Genomic DNA, 26,045 nt, shown 5'->3' with positions numbered 1-26,045 from the left:
CATCACAGCGACGATTGATAATTTCGATAGATAGTTTTCACAGGTTTAAATAAATGCATCGTAATTCAGAGCACGACGTTGTATGTACGTGTATTAGGTATGCAGGATACGACGTTAATTATTAGCACGTACTTTTCATCTTCCCATGATCGTACACCACGTTTAGAGAACTTGATTTACCAATTATTTTGGCAAGTTACGAGGTTGGTTATAAAAAGGAGTGTACCACTCTTCCATCGTTAGAATTCGGTGGGTTCGATTGCAATAATAAAATAAACAATTGTACGATATCTTATATAATGAGGTATTAAGGTTATTTGGTGTCCAACGATCGTGTATACGCCCTCCTAAAGTTTACCCCATTTCATTTGGAAATTATTTAACGATACGTGTCACAGTGTTGCACAAGAAGCAGTAATTTCCTCGACACAATTAGATACCATAAGTCTCTGCCGTTCAATTCGAAGTAACTATCAAAGTTTTTCCCCCGAGGAGCACGTTGCATCGGTGGTTAACGGAGCAAACACGCGTGCGTACGTAACGTAAATCTGACTTTGCTAATATTTTACGACCAACGTCATAACCTACCTGAACTTTTTCAGTCTACGATAGGTATGAATCACGTAGTTTATCAATTACAATTTTGAGCTTTAAAGTCCCGGAAGTGACGCAACCGACGTTGAGCTAGTTGTATGTGCACGCAGCCAATGTTACCCCTGTAGAGTACCGTCCCCCGTTATCTTGGTCCTATCGAAGGACTCGGTGTTCTCTCTCGACCATTTATTATTTATTCTGACACAACTTCAGACTTACTGCACAATCGTCAATATTTTACGTTTCACCGTTACCATCTATTTTTCCCTTCGAATATCCAACAGTGCTGCGTCGACGGTGACAAGCGTGAATCGGTTGGCACTGTCTTTCCTTCTCAGAGGATTTTATGTAAGGAATCACAGTAAGTCTCTAAATAAATTACGCTCCGCGGCTCTCTCAAGTCCCGCTTGTTTCCCTTCATTCCAATTTTCACAAAAACCAATCACATATCCGCCTCATTCTTTTCAAATACGAACATACATCAATGAGAGACTTCATTCAACATCTCACATACAAAATGGCGGCGAGCTACCACTTGTTACAAATCCACCTTACGCGTCTTACAATTTTATTTTACATGATAAATACAAATATATCTATACTATATATATCTATACTATACACTACGTTTTCTCTTGAATTTTACAATTAAAATATCCTTCGATTTTCTATTTATTTCCAACCATTGAAACTAATGAATTTATTTTGATTTCCGATACAAATTATCGCGCTAAATTTGAAATTACCGTATACGGTGTAATAAACGTATTCCATGAAATGTAGTCGTTTCAACAAGTTCTTCTTCTATATCGTACTTTATACTTGTTTTTTAGGCAAGTTATGTTCCGTATCCCAAAAACAACAATGCCTGTGACTACTGTCGCCACGAAGAAGCTAAAACAGACGCAAACTTGTTCGTATTCGTCTTACGAATGTACGCAAACTTGCCTCGAGGGATACAGTTATTGCGCCAAGCATATTCTTGAGGATCCGACTGCGCCTTTCAAACAGTGCAGCTTCTTGTACAATACTAACGGTAGAAAATGCCAAAATCCTGCGCCAAAGTTGGATAGAAGAGACATTTCGTGTGTAGTTGATCTAAAGTATTGTTTCGACTTTATTTATTACGATATGCCTTAAATTAATTTGAAAAATTAATTTCTTCAACAGTTATTGTACCGATCATGCCAGGAAAGCTCAAGTAGCACGCATAAAGTCCACAGCCAGACATTCTTTACCGCAAACACCCGAGATGCTGTTACTTAATTTGAGTCACTATGCTAGGAAAGCAAATTCAGGTAACGATGATGCTGAAGACGAGGAAGGGAAAGTGAGAGCGTTAGATCCTTTCGGTAAGTCTTCATAAATTGAATTAATTATTTCAAACTATGAGACAATTAATCTGTTATTACAAATATTCTTTCAGCTGAAATCGATGCGCCTAAAGTAAACGCGAGTGGATGTAGTATCTTAGACTATGCAAGTTCTTCGGATAGCGACGTTGAACCTGTAACAGTGAACGACACTTTAAGGGGAAACTATCTCGATGATAGCGATAATGAAAGTTTATACAGTGCTCAAGAAGACCCTTTAAAGTAAGAAATATCTTTACATATAAATATATGCTTAAACTACTTCAGCTTTCACTCCTTTCCGTAGAATGTCAGCTAGCTTGCTTTGGCTTGAGCAAATTTAAACGATGAAATTATTTCAAACTCCTTCCTTTGTTCTTACTTACTTGCCTTTTGGTAGTTGCTTTTCGCAAACGATGAAACAGTAATTTCTATTGAATCATTAGTATTAATTTTTTAAGGCATGCTGGAATTTTTACTGCCGAGGAAGTGATCTACATTGCAAGAGAGAAACTTATTAGGCTACAGTCACTGTACATAGATCAATTTAGAAGATTAAAATATATATTACGAGAGAAAAGACGAAAGTATCTACACGCACTTAAAAAGGAAAAGGAAACGTTATGCAGCATACACGATCAACCAAAAGAAACTGCGAAAGAAAAAAAGATTTACGAGAAATTGAAAGCCTTAAATCGTTATCATAGGCGAAGCGGTGTCGAAGGTATACTGTACAGGAAATCATTAGAACGTAGAGCACAGGTAAACGAGTTATAAATTTTATACCAGAAATGTAACATATGATGCTAACGTCGAAACATAAAAGTCGCATATTCGTTACAGGCAACTGAAGGACCTACGCAAAAAATACCAAGCATATCAAAATGTATCTTCACAGAAGGTGGAGTAAAATGTGGGGAAAGGACCCTTCCTGCTGCAAAACATTGCCGCAAACATATCCTAAAAGTAAAATGATTTTATTATAGGTAAAATTATATCGTAATAAGCAGTGATTTTATAAAAACCGTCTTTATGATATTAACAGGATCAACATCAAGTTTTGTTTAAAGCGTGTGGAGCGGTTCGAGCAGATATCGAATGCCACGAGCCTGTACCTGTAATTTTCGATACCAATTGCGTCTTTCACATGAATCTTCCACCTGAATGCAAATTAGAATCCATGAAAGTAAGTTTTTATATTTACTTTTTGTACCAATATGCAGAGAGGGTAATCAGAGTGTTACAACAATAGTAATTCCATTATTATTTTACGATTACTAGTTTAAAGAATCAAAACCCGAAGTTCAAGAGGTATTAACAACGGATAATCAATCTATGGAAATTGACGTGGTAGGTGAAATTCAAGAAATTGACCCGGACGATGATATAGCGGGATTAATGAGGGAGATGCGCGATGCAGCACATATGAAGCCAGCATTTAATGAAAGTTTAAATAGCGAAGCTAGCACGGACACAGCAGTCAGTTTATCAGCGCAGATGAGTGACAGAGACGATGTCGTTTCTGTGTGACAAACTATCTTTCTGTGACTTCAGATAGTAAGATCCTAATATATTCGTTATCAATTAGCTATATAAAAATAGCACAATTCAAGAGCCATGTGATACTTAAAAATTTCCTTCGGCTACATTACATACTAATAATTGTACATTAAGTGCCTGAACGTTAAAAGAAATATGTGAACTTGAAAGTATTATTCCGCGTAACAAAGTACCGAATATACTAATGTAATTAGGTTACCCGTTTGTGTGTATATACAATCGCCAATCATCGCTTTCATTTGTAAATATATAATTTTCATTTTTCCATTGTGTAACCCTCAAAGAAATGAAAGAAAAATTCATCTTCTATATGATTCTCAATAAAGACACGTAACAATATATAAACACCAGTTTCTGGAAACTAACGTTTATACTTGGCTGTTTAATTTTTACAAAAAGCACAACTCATTTAGGCAAATACATCGATATTAATAATACAAGATATAATTTAAGAAAGTATTTTCGCTTACAAGAATAGAACGCTTTTTTCAATTTTTACATTTTCTGTAAAAAAATACATCATTATTGAACAAGACATTTAATTATTAACATACAAACAAAATGAATGTCATAAGTAACTTACAATAATAAGTAGATGAGGTTCTTTTTCGTTCGATTCTTTAAACTGTACACTCGTTAAGTAGTGAAAAGAAAACGTGCACGATACTTTTACAAATATAAAAAGGACACATATTTTAAAGAGGAATCTTTCAGTTCACCAGAGTAATCACCACGCGCTAAATGCAGCTAGTTGAAATAATATCATACAACATTGAAAAGATTTTACTTAGTATATTATTTTAGAGAATCGAAGACGTTTCAACTTTTTCATAAGTACAACTAAAAATATTTAGCTTGCAAGTTTTAATCGTGTATTATTTTACGACATGCAGATATGTACATACAATTGTAGGTTACACCAATTGAATAATTGCTGTGGCAGTATGAGGGTACTTTAACATTTCAATATATCCAATCACTATAAATTGTGATTTACCGCCTCTGTTTATCTGCATTCATACATCGTGAAATTACTTTGTGCACAAGCGTATCTATAATTACATAAAACTAGAATATGCTGTGGCATTATCAGTAATCATCTTATTTGGTAGCTTAGTTACTGAAACACAAACTTGTCATATATATATATATATATATATATATATATATATATATATATATATATATATATATATATATATATATATATATGTGTACTTTCTTTGTAGTATAATATTCAGGACACTGTGCAAATGCAGAGCAATTATTATAATATAAAACTATTTCGAGAGTAATAAGCACCAAAGTTTTAAAAATAAAAGTAATTTAACTATTTAATTAAACACAGCAATTCTCAAAAGCTGTTGAAAAGATGAAAGAATGATTAGTATGAGAGTTGTTTAATATACGAAAGTACACCACATATAGAGCAATTCTTAATGAAATGCTGTATACCATACGATGAGAACAGATTAGAATTGATTAAACGCAATAAGTATACTTCAAATATTGTCGTTGTGTTTGAATTATCTAACATCCTTCGAGTTGGCTAGCTCATCTGTTCTTGTGCACGGAATACTCTTAATATCGTAAAACATCTAGCATTTACTCCATCTTCTTAAGTTTTTAACAACAAACTATGTTGTTACACGAAATCTTACGCTAAACGTATGAAAAATATCGGGTCAGGATACGCATTTCAAATTTTATTAACTCACAGATCGACTTTAAATATAATTCTATAGAAAGTACTGTAAAAGCTTACCATCGTTCAAAAAGTTGTCAGTCTTTGTAAGTTTAATCACTGAACATATTCTTAAGATCGTGTTCGTAGAGCGCTATAATTAACATTATTCCAAGGCCACATAATAGCCCTAACGCCTGCAAAATACACTGCCATTGGGAGCTACGCTCGACAGAGTGACTCGAGGATAACTCTGGAATCTGAGCGAAACATTTGCTAGTTCATTTATACTTTCCATTAATTATATCAATGAAAAGATATAAATTACGTACCATATCAACTAATGCTATATATATAAACATTCCTGCAGCAGCAGCAAACATCCAGCTGCTTACAGCAGGAGTACTCCCTAATAATACACCAAATATCATACCGAACAAACAAAGTACAGAGGATAACAGATTATAAAATACTGCTTGCTTTGCGCTCATCCCGGCTTTTAACAAAACTGCAAAATCTCCTATTTAAAACAAAAAAGATAATATTCAGATACAAATTGTAAACAATTTCATCGGCAGTAGCAAGGATATTCGAGGAACTATTTAATCGATACCTATTTCGTGAGGTAATTCGTGACAAAACACAGCTATTGCCGTCGAAAAACCACCCGCTATATTCGCTGAAAAAGCAGCACCTATGGCCATTCCATCTGTAAAGTTGTGCAAACCATCACCCATTACTACCATCCAAGCAACACTCGACATGGACTCGGGTGCAGAATGAACGTGACCTAAATAAAAAATGTTTAAATCGCATCATCGATTATAGTGAAATATATATATATAGATATATAGTAGAAATAAAATGATACGTATCGTATCGACAATTAAATAGTACCATGCGAATGGGTATGACCATGATGTTTTGTTTCATGCTCGCGTATAATAACGGTATAACTTTCCGATTCATTTAATGGTACATCGGCACCATCGACATTTTTCTTGGTATTTACAATTGAATCGTCTAGTCTCCAATCTTCGTTTGGTTTCTTTTCTACATCGTTCATGATTTTCGCAACAGAGTTGCAGTTCGACGTCAACGGTTTTTCCTCTTCGATCACAGGAGGCCTTTCATGATTATTATGCTGACGATTATGATGATTATCTAGACAATAAATATCCTTTTTACGACACAGTAATTATCACTTTCGATACTGCTCAAAACGTGCAATTTTAAAAGACATTAAATGGCTAATTAAAAGTTTCGATTAAACCAAAGAATTCTACCTTGAATTTCTGAGTTAATTTCTCCATAACAATATGGATAAGATGAATATTTGTGTTTACAAAGTTTTTCTCCAACAACATTACTGTTTGGTCCATCGGTTTCTCTCATTACTCTAACACGCGAAGGAAGCTAACATAATGAATACTTTTTCGTTATTTAGGAATATATATAAATATATTCCACAAATATGTCATGACTAATAAACATGGTTTTATTTGTTAATTTCTTTTTCTAAGCGTGAGTTACCTTATTACGCCGTTGTCGAATTTTCCTCCATTCTGCTACTAAGGTCAGAGCTTTTTCCGTAAAAAAAAATAGTGCGAGACCCATCATCGCAACTAGTCCTTTCCACATATTCATATTATGCTGTTCTTTATGATCTGATTCGGCATGATCGTTAACATCGACATGAATACGTTCATGAGCATGATCATGCGATACCATTGCCTGAAAGTAAAATAATTCTTTCTCATATAATAATATAATTTAATGTTTTATGTTAAAGAATTACGCTTGTAGTGTAACATCTTACGTGTGGTAACAGATGAATAAGAGCATCGCCGCACAATGTCCCTACAGCAAGAGCTACTAAAAACTGTAATAACTGATGATAATAAACTTTACCCATAAAAGGTATAACAGCTACACCAAGTAAACCACAGAGGCTGATTATTAAAATACTGATCGTTGAATAGGCCCACACTAAATGAAGAAAGTACATATGTGAAACTGTACAATTTGCATTCGCGTCACATTACGATCGTATACCTTGAATCATATTACGAGTAGTATCTTCTCTAAGATACTTATTAACCGTTATTGGCTTATAATTCTCTGGAACACGAATACATCCATTTCTCTCTGAGCTTGATTCACCTGCTAGTTGATAAACAAGAGCTGGACACACCCGTTCGAAAAGCCAACTTGGTAATGTCGAATTACTATTAGTAATCAAATTGTATGGCATATCTCTTGCAACAGTATTTAATAATTCTTTACTATTTAAGCACTGAAATCAAGTCTCAGTTATTTATTATACGAGTATGAGACTTAAATATACTATTAACAAATTTATGTACTGCACAATCTATCTTACCCGTTCTTTTTTAATTCCATTTTCATATTCCGGTAGGCCATTATTTTGCAGGCTTTTCGACTTATCTGCAACAAAAATTAGTACGTCAATACGTGTACTACATTAAAGAGAGAAGTATGCATATATTAAAAAAACAGTATTGTTGAGAGTGCATTACATCTTGATATATAATTTCATCATTCGGATATAGTTGTTTCAACTGTGTAACAAATACCGTTACTGATAAAAGGATGTTGGTTATCCACGCAAAGTATAATATTACATAAGATATCATCATATAACCGCTGTTATCTCATATAAATGAACAAAGGTAGCATCAAATTTTGTTTACTCATTGATAAAAATAGATGCCTGCTGATGTTATATATTTCTAGCAAATTTCAGCTATACCCCTTACCACTTCTTTTATGCCTTACTGTCGCTGCTTAATGAAGTCAATAATTGGAAAGGAATTTGATCTGTCGAGTTATTAAGAGAATTCTCATATTGATCCAAATCAAAATATTATCAGCTTATATGTGTACAGAGCAGATGTAGCTTCACCTTTATTATGATTGATAGGTCATAATTGGTAATTAAAATTCGTGTATGAGCATTTAACTACGCAAGATAATACTTAGGACAGCCTTGATAGACGTATTATCTCTTAAATATAAATCCTTCCATAAGTTAATTCAAATAAATAAATTTATTTAAAAAAAGAAGTTTCGAGCAATAATTAAAATCAATAAATTAAAAAACTTACCCAATGGATTTTCATGCTGACTAGTAATAATATTATGATTTTCTAATCTTGATATATCTGTTATTAATCTTAATAATCCTAATTTTTTTAACAACTTCTCAAAACCTTCCATTGTTATGCTCGTACCATCCCCGTAAGCTTCGAAAATTTTTCTCATGAAATACTTGTCATCTATAACATCTACATTTCTTTTCGATCTGATTCTATTAAGAGGATATTGATCTCTTTCTAATCTTGCTGTGTTCAATATATTATTCTGCATAATCTCGATTTGACCTAATCTTTCTAGTATTTCTATATCTCTCAAAGTTATGGAATCTTCCTTTGTTATCGGTACAAGGTTCTCTTGGATGTTTTCGTGAGCCTTTACATTTTTTGAGCTTGCCTTTTTAGTGTAGGTTTCATTTATGGCAACTGGCACCAACAAAGTAGGAATTCTGTATCCATTATTATTATCTAACGCTTTAGAAAGTTTAACAGCACCATTGTTACGAGTGCTTAGATTATTTAAATGTAATTTTCTCACATCCTTCTCCTGTGTTTCTTTGGACTTCATTAGTAACAAAGTTGGCTGTAATTGTTCATTAGAATCTGGCAGCTTTTCTGAATTAATAGAATTAGGATCTGTTTGTCCAGTTGTCGAGAAGTCAGCATGAGCTGAACACGGAGTATGTGCGGCGCATAAAACACAAACCACGCAAACTGTGACAAAATGATGCGACATATTTTAAATCCTGTGAAATGAAATAATAAATTTTAGTTCAAACAAATTAAAAAATAATTACATCAAAGGACTAGTAAGGCAATATTGCATCGTGTAGGAAGTAGTTATCATCTATGCAACATTCATAATGATAATAAATACGATTATACTTGGTCGTTAAGTTACATTCTAATTTGTATAATTATTGCAATCGATCATATAAAATGAAATCAAACATTTTACCTTTAATTCTTGTTAAACACCTACTTGCGAACCTTGTATTTAGATTTCAGATACATGTCATTAATTTTTATCACACATTTAAATTTGTAACAGCAGCAGAGTTAAAGAATACATTTAAAAATATTTATGCGTCTTGTCAACCTATCCTATCAACGGTGATAGACAAAAGATAAAAAAAGGTTTACAGCGTATCGTTTCTCATTTAAAGTATATATTAATATTCATGGTAAATTGGCTGTTACCATTTAAGTGCAAGGCAAAAGAGTCGCGAATGCATAACAACAATTATATGGATGGCTTTCGCTTGATATGGAAGTTTTGGACAGCCGATACAATCATAATAGCAGCCCGCACGATACAGCGAGAAGCTAAAGAGCGCGTATTTTATGAGAATAAGCTAGACAAATGATTTAGGATGCGCGTAGAGTGTATCGTGTCCGAAATAGTCAAGGTGTTCGATGTTGCGGCCGCTTAGTCAAAAACCGTATTTTTAGCTGTCAAAAAGAGAAGGAGATCCGTGGTTGTCGCCCTCCTTACCCTGCCCCGCCGTTACGGATCCCCGACAGAATTTAGAATTTAGGTTAGAAAGGCGGCCTCCCGCTTTAATATAAAAAAAAAGACGTGTCAGGTTTTGGCTCGGGACCCGGTTGTTTCTCGTCACCGTACGACATCCAACGATCGCCTGGTTAATTAAACTACGATAAGACGCTGTCATATAATTACCTTTATTCGATCGGTGAAACAAAATTCCCGCTAGGAAGTGGCATATGCTAATTGATCGAGACGCGCTCACCAGCTTGCGGAAAGCTCGCGAAGTCCCACGTTAACGTAAGAGAAACTCTTCGATACTCTTTTGCTGTCCCCTTTCTTCCCTCCACAGCCGACCGCCGAACACCAACACCACCGCGTGCAACAAGTATGCTCTGAACATAGCCGACTGTTCTCCTACAGGACGGACAAGCTTTAAGGAATCTCCTAATATTACGCAATAATGCCTGGAGGCAGCACTGTCGCAACTCGCTGGATCTCAAATTTCAACACGTCGTATTGTCGACACTGTTACCATGTTATACTGCATTAAAACATTTCGGATACCTCTTGCTCCTTTTCAATAATTTACAACTCTTCCAAATTTGATTCTCAGTCAATATCCACACAACTATGCTACTCTTATTTCTGTTCTTCTAATTCGTCTATTACAGTGCACGGTGTCCTGTAATTTCCTTTTCTTCCCAAGCATCCCAGTCAGCTTACTTGTAAATAAATATATCTTTAAGCAGATTTCCCAAATATCTATACACACTTTGTCAACATAGCTCCAGATCGAGTACAGGCTCTGCTATATCTGTATCATACAATAAATAAAGTTGCAATTTCACAAGAACTCAACAATTAGAATTGTAAATGACTGTATCAATTTTACAAATGAATTTAATATATTACCAGTATGATTAGTACTCGTTTAGCTAGTGGTATGAATACCAAACAGATATGAAATACAAATAATTACTACGAATTAAATGATGCATCAAATGCAGTAGTTTATAACAGTAAAATGAATAATAAATTTATTTCTCCTTAAATAATACTATGTTGGAAATATATTAACTAATAGGTAACGATGGAATAAAAATCTAAAAGCTTTTAAAACACGTGTAGTAAGGTATACTTTTATTACATAAAAGTATTATAAAAAAAAAAATGTTTAATCTTCTTCTTCCTCTGGAGCTGCTCCTCCGCTTCCCTTACGCAGATTCTTCCTCTTGACGCGTCCTGGTCTACCACCACCAAATGGAGATTTCAGTGAGAAATCAATGTGCTTTTGTGAATCCAATCGTACGATAAAAGATGGAATATTCACGACCTGTTTGCGCACTCTGGAAAAGAACGATTCCTTCAAATTCGCAGACCTTGTCTCCCTGGTATTATATATATTGCTAACACCTCAACATAGTTACTTTAAGAGGCTACTGTATATATTAAGAATATACCGATATTTTAAGAATGAACGTATGCTCATTATTACGACAGACGTTAAGCGCCAGTCTTTTGGCGCTTAAGTGGCCTGCCTGAAAGAAAACAGTAATACGGAGTGCTGTGCGTCTTAAACATCATAGCTGCCCAGCCAAACATTTAAAGTCACATTTTTCTATCATTCGGAAGGGACAATCAATCGGGAAAACTGTTTGAATACCTGCAGTAGCCAAAAGACTATTACTTTCATATTTTATAGAACTAAGAGGTAATAAGAGTAATTGGAAAAACTAAAAAATGTCTCCAGGTATGAAGCCAGACAAACATAAAACCTTATCCGGTGATTAACCAGGAGTTACTATAGCCTTAAAGATTAGAAACAATCTGTTGTGTGTAATCAGATCTTTCTTGCCCAGTTTTCAAGGCATACACAGGTTACGTATCTCACGAAATTTACCTAATGTGACGTTGACGAATAAGCACACGAGCATGATGGATAGACTTGGCAAGTCCCAATTTAAATACTTGAGTTTGAAGTCGTCTTTCCAAGAAATCTTCTATCTTCAAACCAAGAACGTAATCGAGCTTCATACGGCTTTCGTCTAGCACTCCTATTCTTACCAACCGACGCAATAGAGCATTTCCTGATAAATAGAAATGCTCGATAAGTATAAGCTTACGTAACGTTGAAAAATACTAATCGTATAGTTTGTTCAGAGCAAATAATGTGTCTTCAAAGTTATCAGACAAGAGGTATCACTTAAATCATCATATCTATAAATCTATCGCTATCGAACAAAGATAGTATCCTCATTAAAATTAGTTTAATACCTTCAAACAAACGTTTAGGGTCCTTTTCTTCCAAAGTAAGCAACTCACGAGCCGCTTTCCGGATGTTTGCTAGAGTATACTTAACTCTCCATACTTCGCGTTTGTTACGAAGACCATATTCACCAATAATTCGTAATTCTTGATCTAAACGTGCCTTTTCGTAAGGCCTTCTCGGAGTAACATAAGTTTTCGAGAAAACTGACGGTATCCTCCCGTTCACCATCTTGTAATGTCGTTATCTACATTTATGAACAACAAATATATATTTAATTAACAAAATCTTAGCTCGTCTATTAAATATATATAATGTACGCAGTTTTAAACAGATTAATTTATAATAATATCGTAACGTCGAACATTTTTATGCAAGATTATGATTCTATGTAGCATCCGTTACCACGTGTTCGAAGAGCATTGGTAAATGCAATAAATGCGAAAAGAAATTCAGTTTCATGTAATACAATTTTATGTCACGTATTTATTTGCATTCTAGAATTTGAGATTGTGTGATTTAAAATGTAACGTTAAACAAATTTTACGTTAAATATCATACCTTACTCGATCGTGTAAGAATAACGACCTCACCGCACCGTGAAAGAGGGACAAATGGCCGAGTTTGCGTGCCAAGTTACAATTCTAAAACGGATACAGCGCTCAAACAGGAAATGCGGCGTATTATACGAGTGGTGGGCTTTTCAAAATACAGAAAATAGAATATAGTATAGTATAATACACATATACGTAACTCATAACCCGTTTTGTAATTTATTATAACAATAAGTTGAAAGACGTTTTTTGCAAATTGAAACAGAAATGCACGACAAAACAATAATGATGAAATTCTCTTCATCTTTAGTTGTGAAATACAGAATTGGAATAAACAACACGTCATCGATTGCATACATATGTAAAATATGTAACATATGAACGCAACAAAATAATAATCTCATTATGTTGTAGTTTGCGAATTTTATCATTTTTTGCCCTCTATGTATCAATTTCGAAACACAATGAATTGGCAGATAAGAATGTATTTTATCAATTTCGTGATAAAATTTTAGCTCTTATTATTACCTCTGATCTATTTGTTAATCTGCATGCATTAAACACAAAGTACGTATACGCGCGTCTGTTACATATAATGATTATAATATAATAATTCTTGTTACATAGCAAGTTATACATATATATATTACATATATGTATATGTAATAATTCTAACCTAATCACTTATTATCTTAACAGTTAACTTTGAGACTTTTATAGCTACAAATTCTTCAATAAACTATAAATACATCACACTTGATATTATGATCATCTAACACTATGATGAAGATAAAGTATTCTATTTATATGCATAAATAATTACATAAAAAAGTTTCTTACGTAATAGAGAAATGCATTTTTTAAAGAATCAAACAAAATTTTAAGTATACATGTTATAATATCAACGAAAAAATGTATGTATAGGCATGGAATATATTTTAACGTTTCTCTATCTCTTTAGATTAAGCATGCATGGAAGAAGTCACGTTTAATATTAAGTCACGTTTAATTCACGTTTCAGATTGATATTTTTATTTTTTTTCTTTACTGGAGCATACGCTGATATGCAAGGTTATTCTATTGACCCAGAACATAATCAAACAGAGATAAAGGAAGATGTAAGTAGGAGTCACGCTTTCAGCATAATTAGTATCTCTGTAACACTAAAGGAAGCATTAAGAAAACATTTCTGCTCGGTATCGCGCTATATTGAGAAATACTTTAAGTTTCTGCAATTTTTAATTTATTCATTTTTCAAGCTTTCAATCAAATTTATGTTATGGAGGTTTTGGGACCTGTAAGTACCCCAGCCTTATTATTTTGAATTATGTATATATATTTTTGCATAATCTTTCAATTAATATTATTCTTTGTTACTTTTAACTAAAGTTGCTAAAATTATTTAGAAAATATAAAAATACTGGAATAAAAGAAAAATTACCTATTAAATTATAGAAAGGAAAAGTAATATTAATACGTTTGAATAAAAAAATACCTCTACTTAGAAAAAGAGGTGCACTGCACGGGAGACGAGTTATACGGAACAGTGTCTACCACTCAATATCTCATGTGTTCATTTTCTTTATAAGTTTTCTAGTTCGACGTCCCAAATTTACAAGTATAAGCTGAAAAAGAAAATCAAATATTATCTATTCTACGATTATAATAGAAAAATTAAACAATTACATGATTAAATATGAAAAATATGCCTAGAATTACTATTATCATTTATATATTTTAAATTGTAAATATATAATAATTGATACATTATAATATTTTAAATGTTTAGTTGGGAGTATATAATTTATTTAAAACTATTTGTTTTAGTATCCTATTTTGAAGTCTTTTCTCGCGGGATCATTATCTGGCACGTTTTCAACTATTTTATTTCAACCTTTGGATCTGGTTAAAACCAGACTTCAAAGTAAAGTAAATCTACATATTGGGTAAGTATATAATATCTTTGCAAGCACTATATATTCATAAATTTTTTATATAGAATTCCTCCCTCGTTTACTCTGTTTTACAATTTATTTTTCTTTTAGTGCTTCAAAGAGTGATATCTTTGGGATAGTAGTTCATATAATTAAAAACGAAAATGTGCTTGGACTTTGGAGGGGTATGACTCCGGTAAGAATTTTACAATTATTGAGTTTTAGCACCTTAAGCACCTTGGAGATGCTAAACGATAATTTGTTTCAGTCCATTACTAGAGTTGTACCTGGCGTTGGGCTGTATTTTTCATCATTACACTGGTTAAAACATACATTGCATCTTAATGATCCACTCACACCTAAAGAAGCTTTGTTGTTAGGGATTACAGCAAGATCTATGTCTGGTGCTTTATTAATTCCAATAACGGTAGTAAAGACGCGTTTTGAGGTATGTATGTATGTACCTAATATATATATTATAAATTACCGTATCGTGTATTATTAAAAGTTATAAAATTTATTATAAAAAAAATATTTCACTTGGTACACACACATACACGCACACAGGTTCTCTAAAATTATGAAATTTAATGTTGGTTTTGTTTCAACAGAGTGAAGTTTATAAATATAACAGTGTAAGAGAAGCACTGAAATTAATATACAAACAGGAGGGAGTAAGAGGTCTTTCGAGCGGATTAGTACCAACATTATTAAGAGATGCTCCATATAGTGGTCTTTACCTTACATTTTACACTCAGCTAAAAAACATCGTTATCGAAGCAGGTAAATCTCCACGAAAATAAGAAAACAAATTGTTTCCCCTGTGTCTCCGTGATATAATTTTATCTTTCTAATGCGTATTATCTCTAGACTTGCCCTACGTCAAACCATCCGCTCCAATTCATTTTAGTTGTGGAGTGCTAGCAGGAATATTTGCTTCTATCGTAACGCAACCTGCCGATGTAATTAAGACGAAAATGCAATTATATCCTAATGAATTTAAGAGTGTATATAACGCAGTTTTTACAGTTTATAACAAATATGGTGTATTAGGATATTTTAAAGGCATTGTCCCGCGAATGTTGAGGAGAACATTAATGACTGCGATGGCTTGGACCATATACGAAGAGGTAGCAAAATTTCTTAATCATTTAACTTTTTATTATTAAGACAATTTTAGAAGAAATCACACGAATTAAGCAATGTGTTATTTTCCAGGTTACAAAAAGTATAGGGCTTAAATAGCATTGTTTCTGTTTAGTGATAAATTTTTGGTGTTTGGCGACATAAGATTAAAAAAAAATGAAATAATATACGCACAGTGGAATCAAGACCATTCAGGCAATACAGATATTTACATTTGATGTACAGTATTTTAGTTTGTACAAAGATATAATTTGATTGTTGCAGACAATTATATTATAGGAAATATTTTAGTACTATGTACAGTATTTGGATAGAATATCCTATCTCGCTCAATAATGTATTATTTAGTGTATATACTTATTTAGTAAATTTTATAATTTGTTAAAAAGATTGTACAGTATTCGTTATTTTGTTTATAATTCCAGCTATTTCAATGTTTTGCATGCTTTTTAAAATAACCCGATACTCTCATTGCAGTACTGTTTTATTATTTTTAATTAACAATCTTATGAGTATTACAATGCAAATTATAGACAATTTATCTTGATGTTTTTTCATATGTAGCTAGCCTAATGTAACATTTGCATCAAATACGATTAAAATGCTAGTAAAATCTGTTTTCAAATTTCCGACCGACTTTACAACATAATGTTGACAACGATTAATTATGTATTCAATTTAAAGAGGCTTTATTGTTTTGTATAACCAACTTTAAGGAAACACAATGCGATAAAAATGAACTCAAACGCAAGTGTATAAAATTTATGATTGGAATTTTTAGATTATGCAAAATCTTTACCTTAATATTATATTAAGCAGTGTGCAAGTGAGCCTGTTGCATCGATTACATCCCCATGGCATGTCTTCTGTCTGAAAGTAGACAATACAGTTTTTAAAAGTTGTGATTTATATCATTTTTCTTCTTGTATTTTAATTTCGATCGTTACCAAACAACAGGCTAACGTATCTGTACATTATTTGTTAACCTTGTCTTAATATGCGACATAGTTTTAAAAATATCATACTTCTGTCGGCTACATGTGTGAAAAGCATCTTACACGATTGTAACTGATCGTCTATGCTTGTGACATTGAAGATAAAATAATATCGAAAGTTGCAGACTATTTAACAATAAATATTAATCGTTCTTATACGTGTGTATGTATGTATATATATGTATATATATGTATATATATATATATATATTTATCACGAAATTTAATAGTACTCGATAATTTAACAGCGTCTCGATACAACAATGCAAGACGATTGTTTACTTAAAGCTATTACTTTTGTGGTCTGTCTTCTTTCGCAAGACTATTTGGTTCAGAAAGCAGATTATTAAATATATGAATGATTTATCATGAGTAAATATGAGTTACACAAATGTAGTACGCGTATAAAGTATGAGTTTTCTATAAGCCGAAATGAAGGAAGGGCGCGACAAAAAGAATAAGATAAGATATGATTAAGGGGGATGTCCTCGGAGCGCGCCGTAAGACACGCATTCCTTGTGACCTGTCATTAACCTTCTAATCGCTGTATACCATAACTAGAAAATTACGACTTTCTGATTGATAGGAAAATTTGACCGAGCATTGCCATGTCCTGTCTTTCAGAACTAAAAATAACGGAGAAAAATGCATGCAAAGGGAACAATATGTATCATACAAATGTATATGACACATGTTCTCGAACTTTTTACAAATAAAGTTGGAAAGACGACGACACGATCCCAAGTTATTTACTGATCGTCAACTATAGTCGTATAGCTGTTAAGTATAATTGATATTTGCGAACTCTCTCTCCCTCTCTTTCTCTCTTTCTATACACAGAAATTCATGTTAAAATTGTCCCACTTTGGCTCCTGCTCCCCAGAGTAGAAACGTTTCCTGACTAACTGGTAAAACACACACTGTTTCACTTTAAATTGAATACGCTACGATAATTACAATCAGGAAGTAAGGAAAGTAAGAGCAGGAATTTGTTATCATAATTTTAAGCACTCAAATATCGCTCGAAAATAAAGATCACCATTTTGAAAATATCTATCTTTCCTAATAAAAGGACATGTTTGGTATTATCATTCCGATATAAATACCTCAGAAATGCGTAGTAGAAGCTAGGATTGTATAGTCACAGTCACACAGGGCACTGTTGTAGCAGGTCTACGGAAGTAGGCACTGTGTCCTCCACTAAACCACTAATTTCTTTTCGACAAAAAAGCTATGCAATCGTTGAAATTATATAATTGATTTACCCTATGAAGACATTATACCGATCAAAGCAAGCATAGGTATACCTTCTCCTATCTTGCTCTGTAGACAATATCTATAATACTACATGATAAAAATACCTTTCGTATGGGAACAACTTTACTACTCCTTGCTCGACATTACCTCGATGCACCGTTTTTCAGTAATACGTTACATAGAGCAAACTCGTCACTTTGAAAATTAAACGCTGTACAAACAGGTCCATATGAAATTTAATAAGAGTGTTTCTCCGATTAATAGGCAGGACCAGAGACTGGTACGCTGTGACTATGCCGTTCTTCAAAATTACAGATAATTATCATGTATATATTATGTGCATCTAATGAAACTCACCTGGTAAAGAACCTGTACAGTAATTGAGACGAATATGGTATATTGTTTAGTGCATACCTGGCTTACTTCTCACTCACTAACCAATCAAGAGTAGTTACTTGTGACTTCGACTTCTAGATCGATGGCGGCGTCGATTATGATGACTCGAGCTTCGATGATCACGACTCCCTAAGTTTCGTATACTCTTTTTAGTCTTTTTAGTCTTTGTAGTCTTTTTAGTAGACTAATAACTTTTACAATTACACGTTTCATACTCACCTTTATCCCGAGCATGACGTCGATGATCATCATCTCGATGTCTATCATGTTTATCTCTTGATCTGCTCCTACTTCTGTGCCCCGAGTTTCTAAACACGATACTGTACATTTATTGAATCTTCTGTCTAACGATAACGTACAAATTTCACTAATTTACCTGTGACTGCTCGAATCGTGTCTGCCTTTATCGTCGTCGCGTCTGCGGCGCTTGTCTCTCTCTCTATCCCTATCCCTATCCCTATCGTCTCTTCTTCGTCTATCAAGTTCTTCGTTAGCACGTGCTCTTTGCTTTCTATCTTCTTCCCTTCTTTGTTCTTTCTCGTCTCTAGCTTTTTCACGTTTACTCTACGGAATTACTCTTCATGTAGTAATTGTCGGTTGAAATTATTAGAGAGAAGTTTAATGCTAAAGACTAGAAATTACCATAATTTCTTGAAGCGCGCTCTTCAACCTAGCATAGCCGACGTGTTGTTTACCCATTAAATGATCGTCGATTCGTTGTTGAGCATCTCCGACGATAAGAAACGCGCCACATACGTCGCATACTTCCATTTGCTTTTCTTGTGCAGCAGCTAGTTCAGCAGTCTACAATAAATTAGAGCTTAAGTTTTAATATCCTTTTACTATCGTATTGTGTAATACGTAGAATAATATTTACTTGATTATAGTGACTATTATCATTAGATTTCCGTAGGGTTTCTCGCTCTTCCTTTAACTGATCGCATAGTCTCATTAGTCCTTGAGCCTGTTCCACGTTGCCTTGTATACCGCTTTGTTCTGCTTCTTCCACTAACTTGTTAATTTTTTCAGTTAAAAGAGCAATTTGTTCTTCGTTTCTTTGAGTTTGCGCCGGTGTCAGAGTGGGCTAAACAAACATAACGATCGATTAGTCTTTTTTATTGTCCTTTTCTCTCATAGAACTGTACATAGCTAAACTACTACAAAGTGTAAAGGCAGAGTACCGCTTCTGTTCTTCCAATAAGGGCTAACCGTTGTTTCCCCTTAATTATTTTCCTTTCGACTTCGTTCAACATGCTTTGACAAAATCTAATAAATTCATCCTCGTATTGTTGCTTTCGATACGAGTAAGGTGCCTTTTCGAATAATTCTCTAGCTTCGTCGTCGTGTACCCGCGAACACGCACCCAGATCTGCCCTCGTATTAACGAATAAATCATGAGGGCAGAATTTAACTAAATACAATTTACAGAACTGGAATGAAAATAAGAATATGCAACGGCTATTATGATGAAATAATAGTAATTCTGAATACGATGTACTCGTCGAGATCCGTGTCGTCGAGACATTAGCATTTTGCGTGAACTCACTTCTGGATCTTCCCAATTAAGTTCTTTGGGTTTCTCATTGGGAAGTACATTCCTGTTTCTTCCCATAAGCTCGTCGAGAAGAGCAGCAGCAGCAGCAGCAGCCATATTTCGAAATTCTTGATCGAGTATCGTTTATCACGTCTATAAGAGAATACACCGCACGCAGATGGTTTTTGGATAGACACCACGGAAATTCGGTAGCTGGTAGACGTTTTACAGAAATTGTGCGATAGATGTATACATGGATCGGATATTAGATGGATAGATTTATTCCAAAACAATGTACGCACACACTGGGATCGTAAGAGACACAAACGAAGTGATAATACTTTGATTCTAACCCTGAACTTTTCTACTTCAGAAGGCGGTAGTGTAGCAAACAATATGGCGAAACTCGTCGAAAGTAAATACCTATAGATGCGAAAGAAACAAAAGAAAATCTATACTCGTACGCGTTCAATTCGATAAACAATGCATACCAAGCGAATTTCGACTTGTTTTATTTACTCGTCAGCTGTTCCTTTTCTGCGTATTGCGCCGCAATACCTTGGGAAATTAGAAAACGCACTATGCTACAACAGAACGCAACACGAATTGCGCTATGACCTTTCCTTACTACGTGATACAACGTAAGATACCGTCTCTGTTTTTTAAAAGTACATATATATACATTTATCTAATTTTCTCTCTAGAAGAATGAATATGCACTCGTATTGTATAATTATATTTAATACATGTATGTACACGAACTAAACTTTTTATATATTTCATATCACACGTAACATATTCATGTAGTGAGTTGACTGTTTCTCCGCGAACAGAAATTTAAACGTTTGACACTCCAATCGTGTGTTGTTGCATCTTCTCTCGGAATATTTCTGACAAACGTTCCTCGTGAACTACGTACGCACGTATAGCAGGCACTTTTACGAATAACGTAATGATTTATAAAACTATAACTATATACTTTATTCGAATAAATATAGCAAGCATTCCAAAGTAATGTTTTCTCTGTAATTTCAGCGTAAGACGTATGATGACACCATTGTGATATAATTAACGACGGAAATGCGACTGTGAGCGTGACGATGAATGATTATTATCAAACGAGAGTGGACCAAACTTATTCATATTCTTCGTCATCGGGTCGTACTTGAGGGTATCTTCTCGCAGGTTGATTTTGCGGCTGTGGCCGTCTGTTTTGAAGAGGGATATTCACTTCTTCAGGGCTACGGAAGACTTGGTTCACGGGTAAACGAAACTGTGGATGACCTGTTGGTTGTGGACGAGCCGACGGAGGAATGCTATTCAGCGCAGCTGGTTGAGGGTTTGCGTATACCTGCACGCGTAATACGGAGATGCGTATCGCATTTATCTGTTCACGTTTCGTGCTTTGAAAAAGTGTTACAGTTTAATATAGTCTTACCGGTACCGTGGGACGGCGAGCAGGTGCCGAAGGAGTAATCTGATAGTCACCAACCTCGCGCTCGTCCGGGTGAATGTCTGCGGGGAAATATCTATCGCTGTATCTCAAGGTTACATTGGGTTTGGTCTCAGCTTCGTCCAAGTTCAATGGTTTGTACAGGTATTCGTTGATAAAGTGATACTGAGAGCTCTTTTTGCAGTTTATGTCCCCGCTTGGTGGCATACAAATCAAATGGACCTGCAATATAATCGCGTATCACTGCTGATGGCGAGAACGTTGACGGCCTCGAAGTTTGCGGAGAGAAAGGAGTTTCAGCTACGACAGCTATTTGCATCTCTGCTACCGAGCGAAACGAGAAGCGAGTCGAATACCCCGGAAACACGCATATTAACGTATCAGCATCGGACGACTGATCGTACGATTTACGATTGGCTTTGCTTACCTGCTTGTTAGATGTACAAAACCGGAAATGGGTGGGTGAAAACGTACGTTAAACCATGGGAGAAGTGAAATTTCGATATCAGCGGTATTCGAACTAGATTGCTTGCACGATTATCCTTTAATTACGGAACTGAGCAGGTATCGAAAGTGTTGCGTACTCTTGCGAAATGCAGAATAATTCGCTTAGAGATCTATTATTGGGCATTACCTGGTGGAATGTAAATCCTTCCGGGCAAATCCACGAATGTTTCGCATTGTCTTGACAATAATGGAAGACTTCGCAATTAAGATCCTCATCGGCGTAATAGCCCGTTTGTTTGTTCACACAATCAAATTTACTTTGGGGCAAAAGGAGGGTCAAACGATCGGGCTCTTCTTTCTCTTCCAATTCTTCAGGTTCCTTTAATTTGAAAATACGATTATAGAAAAACCGTCTTCCACTCTGAATGTTCCGTTAGAATTATCATTAGAGTCGGTCGGATATCGATATATAAATATTGGAAATCGCGCGCAAAAAGTAAAACAGTTTATTTCTTTCTTCTCGCCGTAACGATTGGCTGTTACATAAGTTTATTGTATGGGACTGCAAACAATGGATGCAAGAATTTCTTACGCTACTTTCACTTATTGTGAGATACAAAGCGTAACAATTCCAACTCCATCGATCGCAGCTCTCAAAATTGTATGAGAAGTAACCCTGTACCTTGTTCTGAATAGGTATCCAAAGATGAAGGATTTAAAAGATAGTTACCCGGCCATTCTGCGGTTGTCCACCACGAAGGATAGCGCGCGATGGTCCGTTTACCCTGATGGCTCCTTGATCGAGAGCTGGTTTACGATAAAGCTACGAAAAAAGGTAGTTGGACTTACATTCATCGAGTTCTTTTTGTACGCCCGAGATCATTCAAGGAAGTACACGCACTTTTTATACGATCACGCACGGTAATAAATACATCTGAGTCGATGCATTCAACTGACTGAAAGTAATTTATTTTTACGTAAGTTGTTACATAATATGTAACGACACACGCAATACCACATGATGCAACTGCTTTCATCGCAGCTAACAATTTAAGTGAATATATTACAGATACGAGTCTGCGTATACCTAATTAGATAAGAAGGTAACAATCGTGAGTGTAAGAAGATGGTTTATCAGGCATAATTTAATTTCTTACAGGCTGCTGACTGCTGGGATTCCTGTAGGCAGGGGTTGGAGAAGGTGTGGGCGTCACGATGTTATCCTCGTAACTGTTATCGCGAAAGCCTTGACCAGCGCTAAGGCCAGACGAGTAAAGTGGTCCCAAGCTGGACGATTTGCTCTGGAAGGGCCCTCTTGGTTCCAGATCGTAAGAACCCTGCGCCGTTGCTGTCGCAACTAATGCCACCAGACACAGCCAATACATTCTGTAAATGGAAAAACAGAGAGTTGCTCTCTAGAATGACGTGACCGACGTGATTTTCTGTATGTAGTACACGGAGAAAATTGGTTACATTTGTGTCAGACGTGTGCAAGGGAAAGTGACCTTGGTTCTTAATGCCCTTTGCGAAGCATCAGTCGTTAAGTCGGAATGCAAAGAAACATTTCGCGAAATTTACCGTAAAACGATGTTTATCCTGCATGAAATACGAGCGCTTCAAAATTAACTGACCACATTTATTATCAAGCAAACGTACTACGTGCGATCGATAGTGATCAGCAGCCAAGCACGAGGTCTTGGAGATGAGAGAGTTATAAAAACGTAAATCATCATTTAGAGAAATGATAGACGGTAATTTTTAGCGAAATCATTTGCAGCTGACTGTGTGCAAATGAACTGAAAGCGCACGTGTCGATGACCTAGAATATTCGCGAAAAAGAGGGCTGGGGAGAAATGCGGTGAAACAGCCTAATCGATATACTCGTTCAAATGAAGCAAAGCTAATTAACTCGGCCGTAAATGTACATTAGTGAAACTGCGCCTTTCTATCGAGCACACCTGCGTGCGAAAAGTTTAAAAAACCCGTCGAATTTTCGGTGACAGCTTAAGGAAAACGTCCGTTTGCACCTTTTTACTGATAATGCTCGTGGAAAGCACCCTGCTTTCTAAACGCGTAAAACACGGACGATGGTTTCACGATTCGTTGGAAACATCTCATTCGTAACGGTGATGATGATGTATCGCGAGAGATCCGGTGCTTTCGATAAATTCGAAAGGCTCGACTTACGAAAGTGAACCTCCGGCATCTCGGTGGTACAAATCTCTCGCTTGTTAAGAGAAATTTCATGCAAACGTGACAAATGTGAGAAACGTTGGGAAAGATATCGCACGAATCAACAAGCGAAGACATAAAACGAGTCTAACGTTTATCTTCCAAGTAGTGGCGGGTAAACTGTAGAGACACGTCGCGGAAAGAAATCGTAATAAATGTTTCTTTATGCCACGACCACTTATCCCTCTTATAGATAAAAATGAATTTTTACATTTAGGTGAAAGTGATCCCAAGTTTATAAAGTTGATAAAGAAAATAAAAAAACAGAAATGATATAACCGAAAACGGTTTCCTGAACGCGTTACAAAGGTCGTGCGTAACCACTTTTATGCAACCCGTTCCATGAACGGGAGTTACTCGAGTCATCGTGTAATTCCGATGCCGATTTACCTGATTAACCAGTCCGTTTAAAGAAACAAAGTGGCGAATAAGTGGCACCGACACCAAGACGCGGAAAAAATGTAGTTAATGAGAATCCAGTCTTTACTAGGCGTAAGCCTGAAAACCGGCCGATCGTTAAGAAGTGGCAGCAAACTTGGCTCGATCGGTAGCTGGAGTGAAAGTGAGAGGGTTTGCGTATAAAAATGGTACTACCCAAGAAAAATGGGAACGTATCTGTCTCGGGTATTACAAATTAAGTTATGGTGTAAGAGTATATAGATCGTGAAATAATATCGTCCAAGGTTCGCACCTAGAAAGGACACACCGTTTCGATAGAAGTTTAGGTACCGTCAGGAATCCGATCGCCTCGACGGTATTGCTTTTTCGTGCTCTGTTTCGGTTTCAGTTTCTCCGATATCACTGGTCAACAAAAATTGTCGAAACTTTCTCTGCGAGCTACGTGCACAAGTACGTAGACGATCATACACGGCTAGCGTTCTTTAACGGACGGAGCAATTTTGAGTAATTGCATGGAGCGCGAATGCGACCACTATATTTATGATTTCTAATGAAACGTAGCTTTATGGTAACTTTAATCTGTTGTAAATCGAGAGATTTTCGAAATGTACCGAAAAAGAAAGCAATTGCGTAATGAAAAAAGTGATAGTTGTCGGACCACTACAAATGAGAGGACCACGACGGTATAATATAATCAGTGGAGGGTACACGTAACTGGTCGGCCAGTTGTCAGGCTTGGACATGTTTTTATAGAAATCTGGAGCAGGCTTTATATTTGTGGTGAAACTTTTTGCTTCCATAGATCAAAGGCTGTGGTCTCTCAAGTATTAACCCTCTGCTCTCGTTTATCGGACCACTTGGGATTACATGATTCTTGGTTAATAATTTTAGAGAGAAATCTGCAAAATATAGAGTTAAAATGTGATTATCGGAGGTAACATAAACTGGAGAATTTCGTTAGAAACGCAACACTTTGGACGTTTAGATTCATAAAGTGATTTCATATGTGGTAACATCAATCTACTAGCACCAACTACTAAAATTTTTCATAAATTCCTAGCTGCAGTTCCTGATCGCCCTCGCACAACCGGTTTGCTTTCCCGTTTCTAAGGCACGTGCCATAATCCCTGCTCCACCATGCATAACGAGGATAATTTCGCAAATTTTTCATAATATTGCTTTCGACCTATCTGCTATAGCATGTACATTGGTATTCAGATTTATCGTGTCGATCGAGTTTCACCCGTATTTCTTTAAACATATTCCGAATGATTCGTTCACATATTTAAAAAGGGGAGAACAACAATGGTACACATGCGAGAAGCGAGAAGATAATCATCGAATTCCCAGGGGAAACACTTGCACTGCTCAGTTTTCATCACTAGTCCCACGTTCCTTTTTTCCTGTTTCTCTTTGTGAAAACGTACTTTTTACCCCACTTACCTGTCAATGACGGAGGTAGAGGAGTAACAGCACGATGAATGGATTGACAACACACGAGCTTTATCTTGACCGGCCGGTTCTTCATTCTCTTATATAGCGTGTCTCGCTGAAAGTTACCACTACCAAGTAATATCTGGATTTGCTTTGAGGCAGTGGGAGGCATCGACCAGTGCACATTGTAAAAGTAGGTATTC

At 35.4% G+C, this 26,045-nt stretch overlaps 7 protein-coding genes across 16 annotated transcripts in view; 3 read left to right on the top strand and 4 right to left on the bottom strand.

The window, feature by feature from the left end:
* LOC143431697 (uncharacterized) overlaps positions 1-24,941 on the top strand; it is a gene marked incomplete at its 5' end in the record, with an annotated part of 76,431 nt that extends 51,490 nt beyond the window's left edge. Inside the window, one exon of the mRNA XM_076908635.1 lies at positions 24,927-24,941. The remainder of the gene's footprint in view (positions 1-24,926) is intronic.
* LOC143431686 (KAT8 regulatory NSL complex subunit 2-like) lies at positions 536-24,493 on the top strand. 3 transcript variants are annotated; one of them, XM_076908614.1, is made up of 8 exons: positions 536-955; positions 1,428-1,679; positions 1,765-1,946; positions 2,021-2,189; positions 2,393-2,708; positions 2,790-2,912; positions 2,992-3,132; positions 24,416-24,493. In XM_076908614.1, the coding sequence occupies exons 2-8, from the start codon at positions 1,435-1,437 to the stop codon at positions 24,476-24,478; spliced, it is 1,239 nt and encodes a 412-aa protein (XP_076764729.1). In that variant the 5' UTR covers positions 536-955; positions 1,428-1,434; the 3' UTR covers positions 24,479-24,493. The 3 variants fall into 3 exon arrangements, with proteins under 3 accessions (XP_076764729.1, XP_076764727.1, XP_076764728.1); XM_076908612.1 differs by lacking the exon at positions 24,416-24,493 and adding an exon at positions 3,228-3,777; XM_076908613.1 differs by lacking the exon at positions 24,416-24,493 and adding an exon at positions 3,228-3,777 and having other exon boundaries at positions 539-955; positions 2,408-2,708.
* LOC143431846 (zinc transporter foi-like) lies at positions 4,998-10,290 on the bottom strand. 3 transcript variants are annotated; one of them, XM_076908810.1, is made up of 12 exons: positions 9,988-10,290; positions 8,319-9,052; positions 7,574-7,638; positions 7,246-7,486; positions 7,010-7,179; positions 6,724-6,924; positions 6,477-6,606; positions 6,088-6,354; positions 5,804-5,980; positions 5,523-5,710; positions 5,272-5,450; positions 4,998-5,168 (listed from the first exon to the last, which is right to left on the bottom strand). In XM_076908810.1, exons 2-11 carry the CDS (start codon positions 9,040-9,042, stop codon positions 5,304-5,306), a joined length of 2,310 nt encoding a protein of 769 aa, XP_076764925.1. In that variant the 5' UTR covers positions 9,043-9,052; positions 9,988-10,290; the 3' UTR covers positions 4,998-5,168; positions 5,272-5,303. The 3 variants fall into 3 exon arrangements, with proteins under 3 accessions (XP_076764925.1, XP_076764927.1, XP_076764926.1); XM_076908812.1 differs by lacking the exon at positions 9,988-10,290 and adding an exon at positions 9,507-9,611; XM_076908811.1 differs by lacking the exon at positions 9,988-10,290 and adding an exon at positions 9,289-9,410.
* Positions 10,904-12,739, bottom strand: LOC143431844 (small ribosomal subunit protein uS4). Of its 3 annotated transcripts, XR_013102739.1 has the most exons (5): positions 12,623-12,739; positions 12,070-12,308; positions 11,696-11,882; positions 11,256-11,475; positions 10,974-11,141 (listed from the first exon to the last, which is right to left on the bottom strand). XR_013102739.1 is itself a non-coding variant. In XM_076908806.1 (4 exons), exons 2-4 carry the CDS (start codon positions 12,290-12,292, stop codon positions 10,970-10,972), a joined length of 582 nt encoding a protein of 193 aa, XP_076764921.1. In that variant the 5' UTR covers positions 12,293-12,308; positions 12,623-12,739; the 3' UTR covers positions 10,904-10,969. The 3 variants fall into 3 exon arrangements, 2 of the variants coding, with proteins under 2 accessions (XP_076764921.1, XP_076764923.1); XM_076908806.1 differs by lacking the exon at positions 11,256-11,475 and having other exon boundaries at positions 10,904-11,141; XM_076908808.1 differs by lacking the exon at positions 10,974-11,141 and having other exon boundaries at positions 11,299-11,458.
* On the top strand, positions 13,576-16,085 carry LOC143431693 (mitochondrial glycine transporter-like). Of its 3 annotated transcripts, none has more exons than XM_076908628.1 (7): positions 13,577-13,733; positions 14,443-14,561; positions 14,661-14,745; positions 14,818-14,997; positions 15,161-15,332; positions 15,420-15,679; positions 15,768-16,085. In XM_076908628.1, exons 1-7 carry the CDS (start codon positions 13,680-13,682, stop codon positions 15,792-15,794), a joined length of 897 nt encoding a protein of 298 aa, XP_076764743.1. In that variant the 5' UTR covers positions 13,577-13,679; the 3' UTR covers positions 15,795-16,085. The 3 variants fall into 3 exon arrangements, with proteins under 3 accessions (XP_076764742.1, XP_076764743.1, XP_076764744.1); XM_076908629.1 differs by lacking the exon at positions 13,577-13,733 and adding an exon at positions 13,762-13,912; XM_076908627.1 differs by lacking the exon at positions 15,768-16,085 and having other exon boundaries at positions 13,576-13,733; positions 15,420-15,718.
* Positions 16,301-20,442, bottom strand: LOC143431689 (luc7-like protein 3). Of its 2 annotated transcripts, none has more exons than XM_076908618.1 (8): positions 19,890-20,442; positions 19,525-19,773; positions 19,221-19,427; positions 18,986-19,147; positions 18,720-18,907; positions 18,563-18,663; positions 17,797-18,472; positions 16,301-16,565 (listed from the first exon to the last, which is right to left on the bottom strand). In XM_076908618.1, exons 1-7 carry the CDS (start codon positions 19,992-19,994, stop codon positions 18,399-18,401), a joined length of 1,086 nt encoding a protein of 361 aa, XP_076764733.1. In that variant the 5' UTR covers positions 19,995-20,442; the 3' UTR covers positions 16,301-16,565; positions 17,797-18,398. The 2 variants fall into 2 exon arrangements, with proteins under 2 accessions (XP_076764733.1, XP_076764734.1); XM_076908619.1 differs by having other exon boundaries at positions 16,314-16,565; positions 18,563-18,651; positions 19,890-20,438.
* Positions 20,833-26,008, bottom strand: LOC143431691 (uncharacterized). Its single transcript, XM_076908626.1, has 6 exons — positions 25,852-26,008; positions 22,935-23,163; positions 22,508-22,600; positions 21,965-22,156; positions 21,316-21,552; positions 20,833-21,228 (listed from the first exon to the last, which is right to left on the bottom strand). Exons 2-6 carry the CDS (start codon positions 23,160-23,162, stop codon positions 21,013-21,015), a joined length of 966 nt encoding a protein of 321 aa, XP_076764741.1. The 5' UTR covers position 23,163; positions 25,852-26,008; the 3' UTR covers positions 20,833-21,012.
* Between the last annotated feature and the right edge of the window lie 37 nt (positions 26,009-26,045).

Source organism: Xylocopa sonorina, unplaced genomic scaffold (genome assembly GCF_050948175.1).
Source record: "Xylocopa sonorina isolate GNS202 unplaced genomic scaffold, iyXylSono1_principal scaffold0014, whole genome shotgun sequence".
In the NCBI taxonomy this organism is placed as follows: Eukaryota; Metazoa; Arthropoda; class Insecta; order Hymenoptera; family Apidae; genus Xylocopa; species Xylocopa sonorina.
This window is presented reverse-complemented; position numbering and strand designations above follow the sequence as displayed.

Coding starts and splice junctions, on each gene's coding strand:
- LOC143431686 (XM_076908612.1), top strand. CDS start 1,435: ATGTTCCGTATCCCAAAAACAACAATGCCTGTGACTACTGTCGCCACG. Junction 1,680..1,764: donor TTGGATAGAAGAGACATTTC/GTGTGTAGTTGA, acceptor TTTCTTCAACAG/TTATTGTACCGATCATGCCA. Junction 1,947..2,020: donor GAGAGCGTTAGATCCTTTCG/GTAAGTCTTCAT, acceptor ATATTCTTTCAG/CTGAAATCGATGCGCCTAAA.
- LOC143431846 (XM_076908810.1), bottom strand. CDS start 9,042: ATGTCGCATCATTTTGTCACAGTTTGCGTGGTTTGTGTTTTATGCGCC. Junction 6,607..6,723: donor TTCGACAACGGCGTAATAAG/GTAACTCACGCT, acceptor TCATTATGTTAG/CTTCCTTCGCGTGTTAGAGT. Junction 5,711..5,803: donor CGAATTACCTCACGAAATAG/GTATCGATTAAA, acceptor TGTTTTAAATAG/GAGATTTTGCAGTTTTGTTA.
- LOC143431844 (XM_076908806.1), bottom strand. CDS start 12,292: ATGGTGAACGGGAGGATACCGTCAGTTTTCTCGAAAACTTATGTTACT. Junction 11,883..12,069: donor CCCTAAACGTTTGTTTGAAG/GTATTAAACTAA, acceptor TCTATTTATCAG/GAAATGCTCTATTGCGTCGG. Junction 11,142..11,695: donor ATTCGTCAACGTCACATTAG/GTAAATTTCGTG, acceptor GTTCTTTTCCAG/AGTGCGCAAACAGGTCGTGA.
- LOC143431693 (XM_076908627.1), top strand. CDS start 13,680: ATGCAAGGTTATTCTATTGACCCAGAACATAATCAAACAGAGATAAAG. Junction 14,998..15,160: donor TAGTAAAGACGCGTTTTGAG/GTATGTATGTAT, acceptor TTGTTTCAACAG/AGTGAAGTTTATAAATATAA. Junction 15,333..15,419: donor AAACATCGTTATCGAAGCAG/GTAAATCTCCAC, acceptor TATTATCTCTAG/ACTTGCCCTACGTCAAACCA.
- LOC143431689 (XM_076908618.1), bottom strand. CDS start 19,994: ATGGCTGCTGCTGCTGCTGCTGCTCTTCTCGACGAGCTTATGGGAAGA. Junction 19,774..19,889: donor TTAATTGGGAAGATCCAGAA/GTGAGTTCACGC, acceptor TTTTCATTCCAG/TTCTGTAAATTGTATTTAGT. Junction 18,473..18,562: donor ACGTCATGCTCGGGATAAAG/GTGAGTATGAAA, acceptor TACGAAACTTAG/GGAGTCGTGATCATCGAAGC.
- LOC143431691 (XM_076908626.1), bottom strand. CDS start 23,162: ATGTATTGGCTGTGTCTGGTGGCATTAGTTGCGACAGCAACGGCGCAG. Junction 22,601..22,934: donor ATCCCAGCAGTCAGCAGCCT/GTAAGAAATTAA, acceptor CTTTTTTCGTAG/CTTTATCGTAAACCAGCTCT. Junction 21,553..21,964: donor AAGGATTTACATTCCACCAG/GTAATGCCCAAT, acceptor ATTATATTGCAG/GTCCATTTGATTTGTATGCC.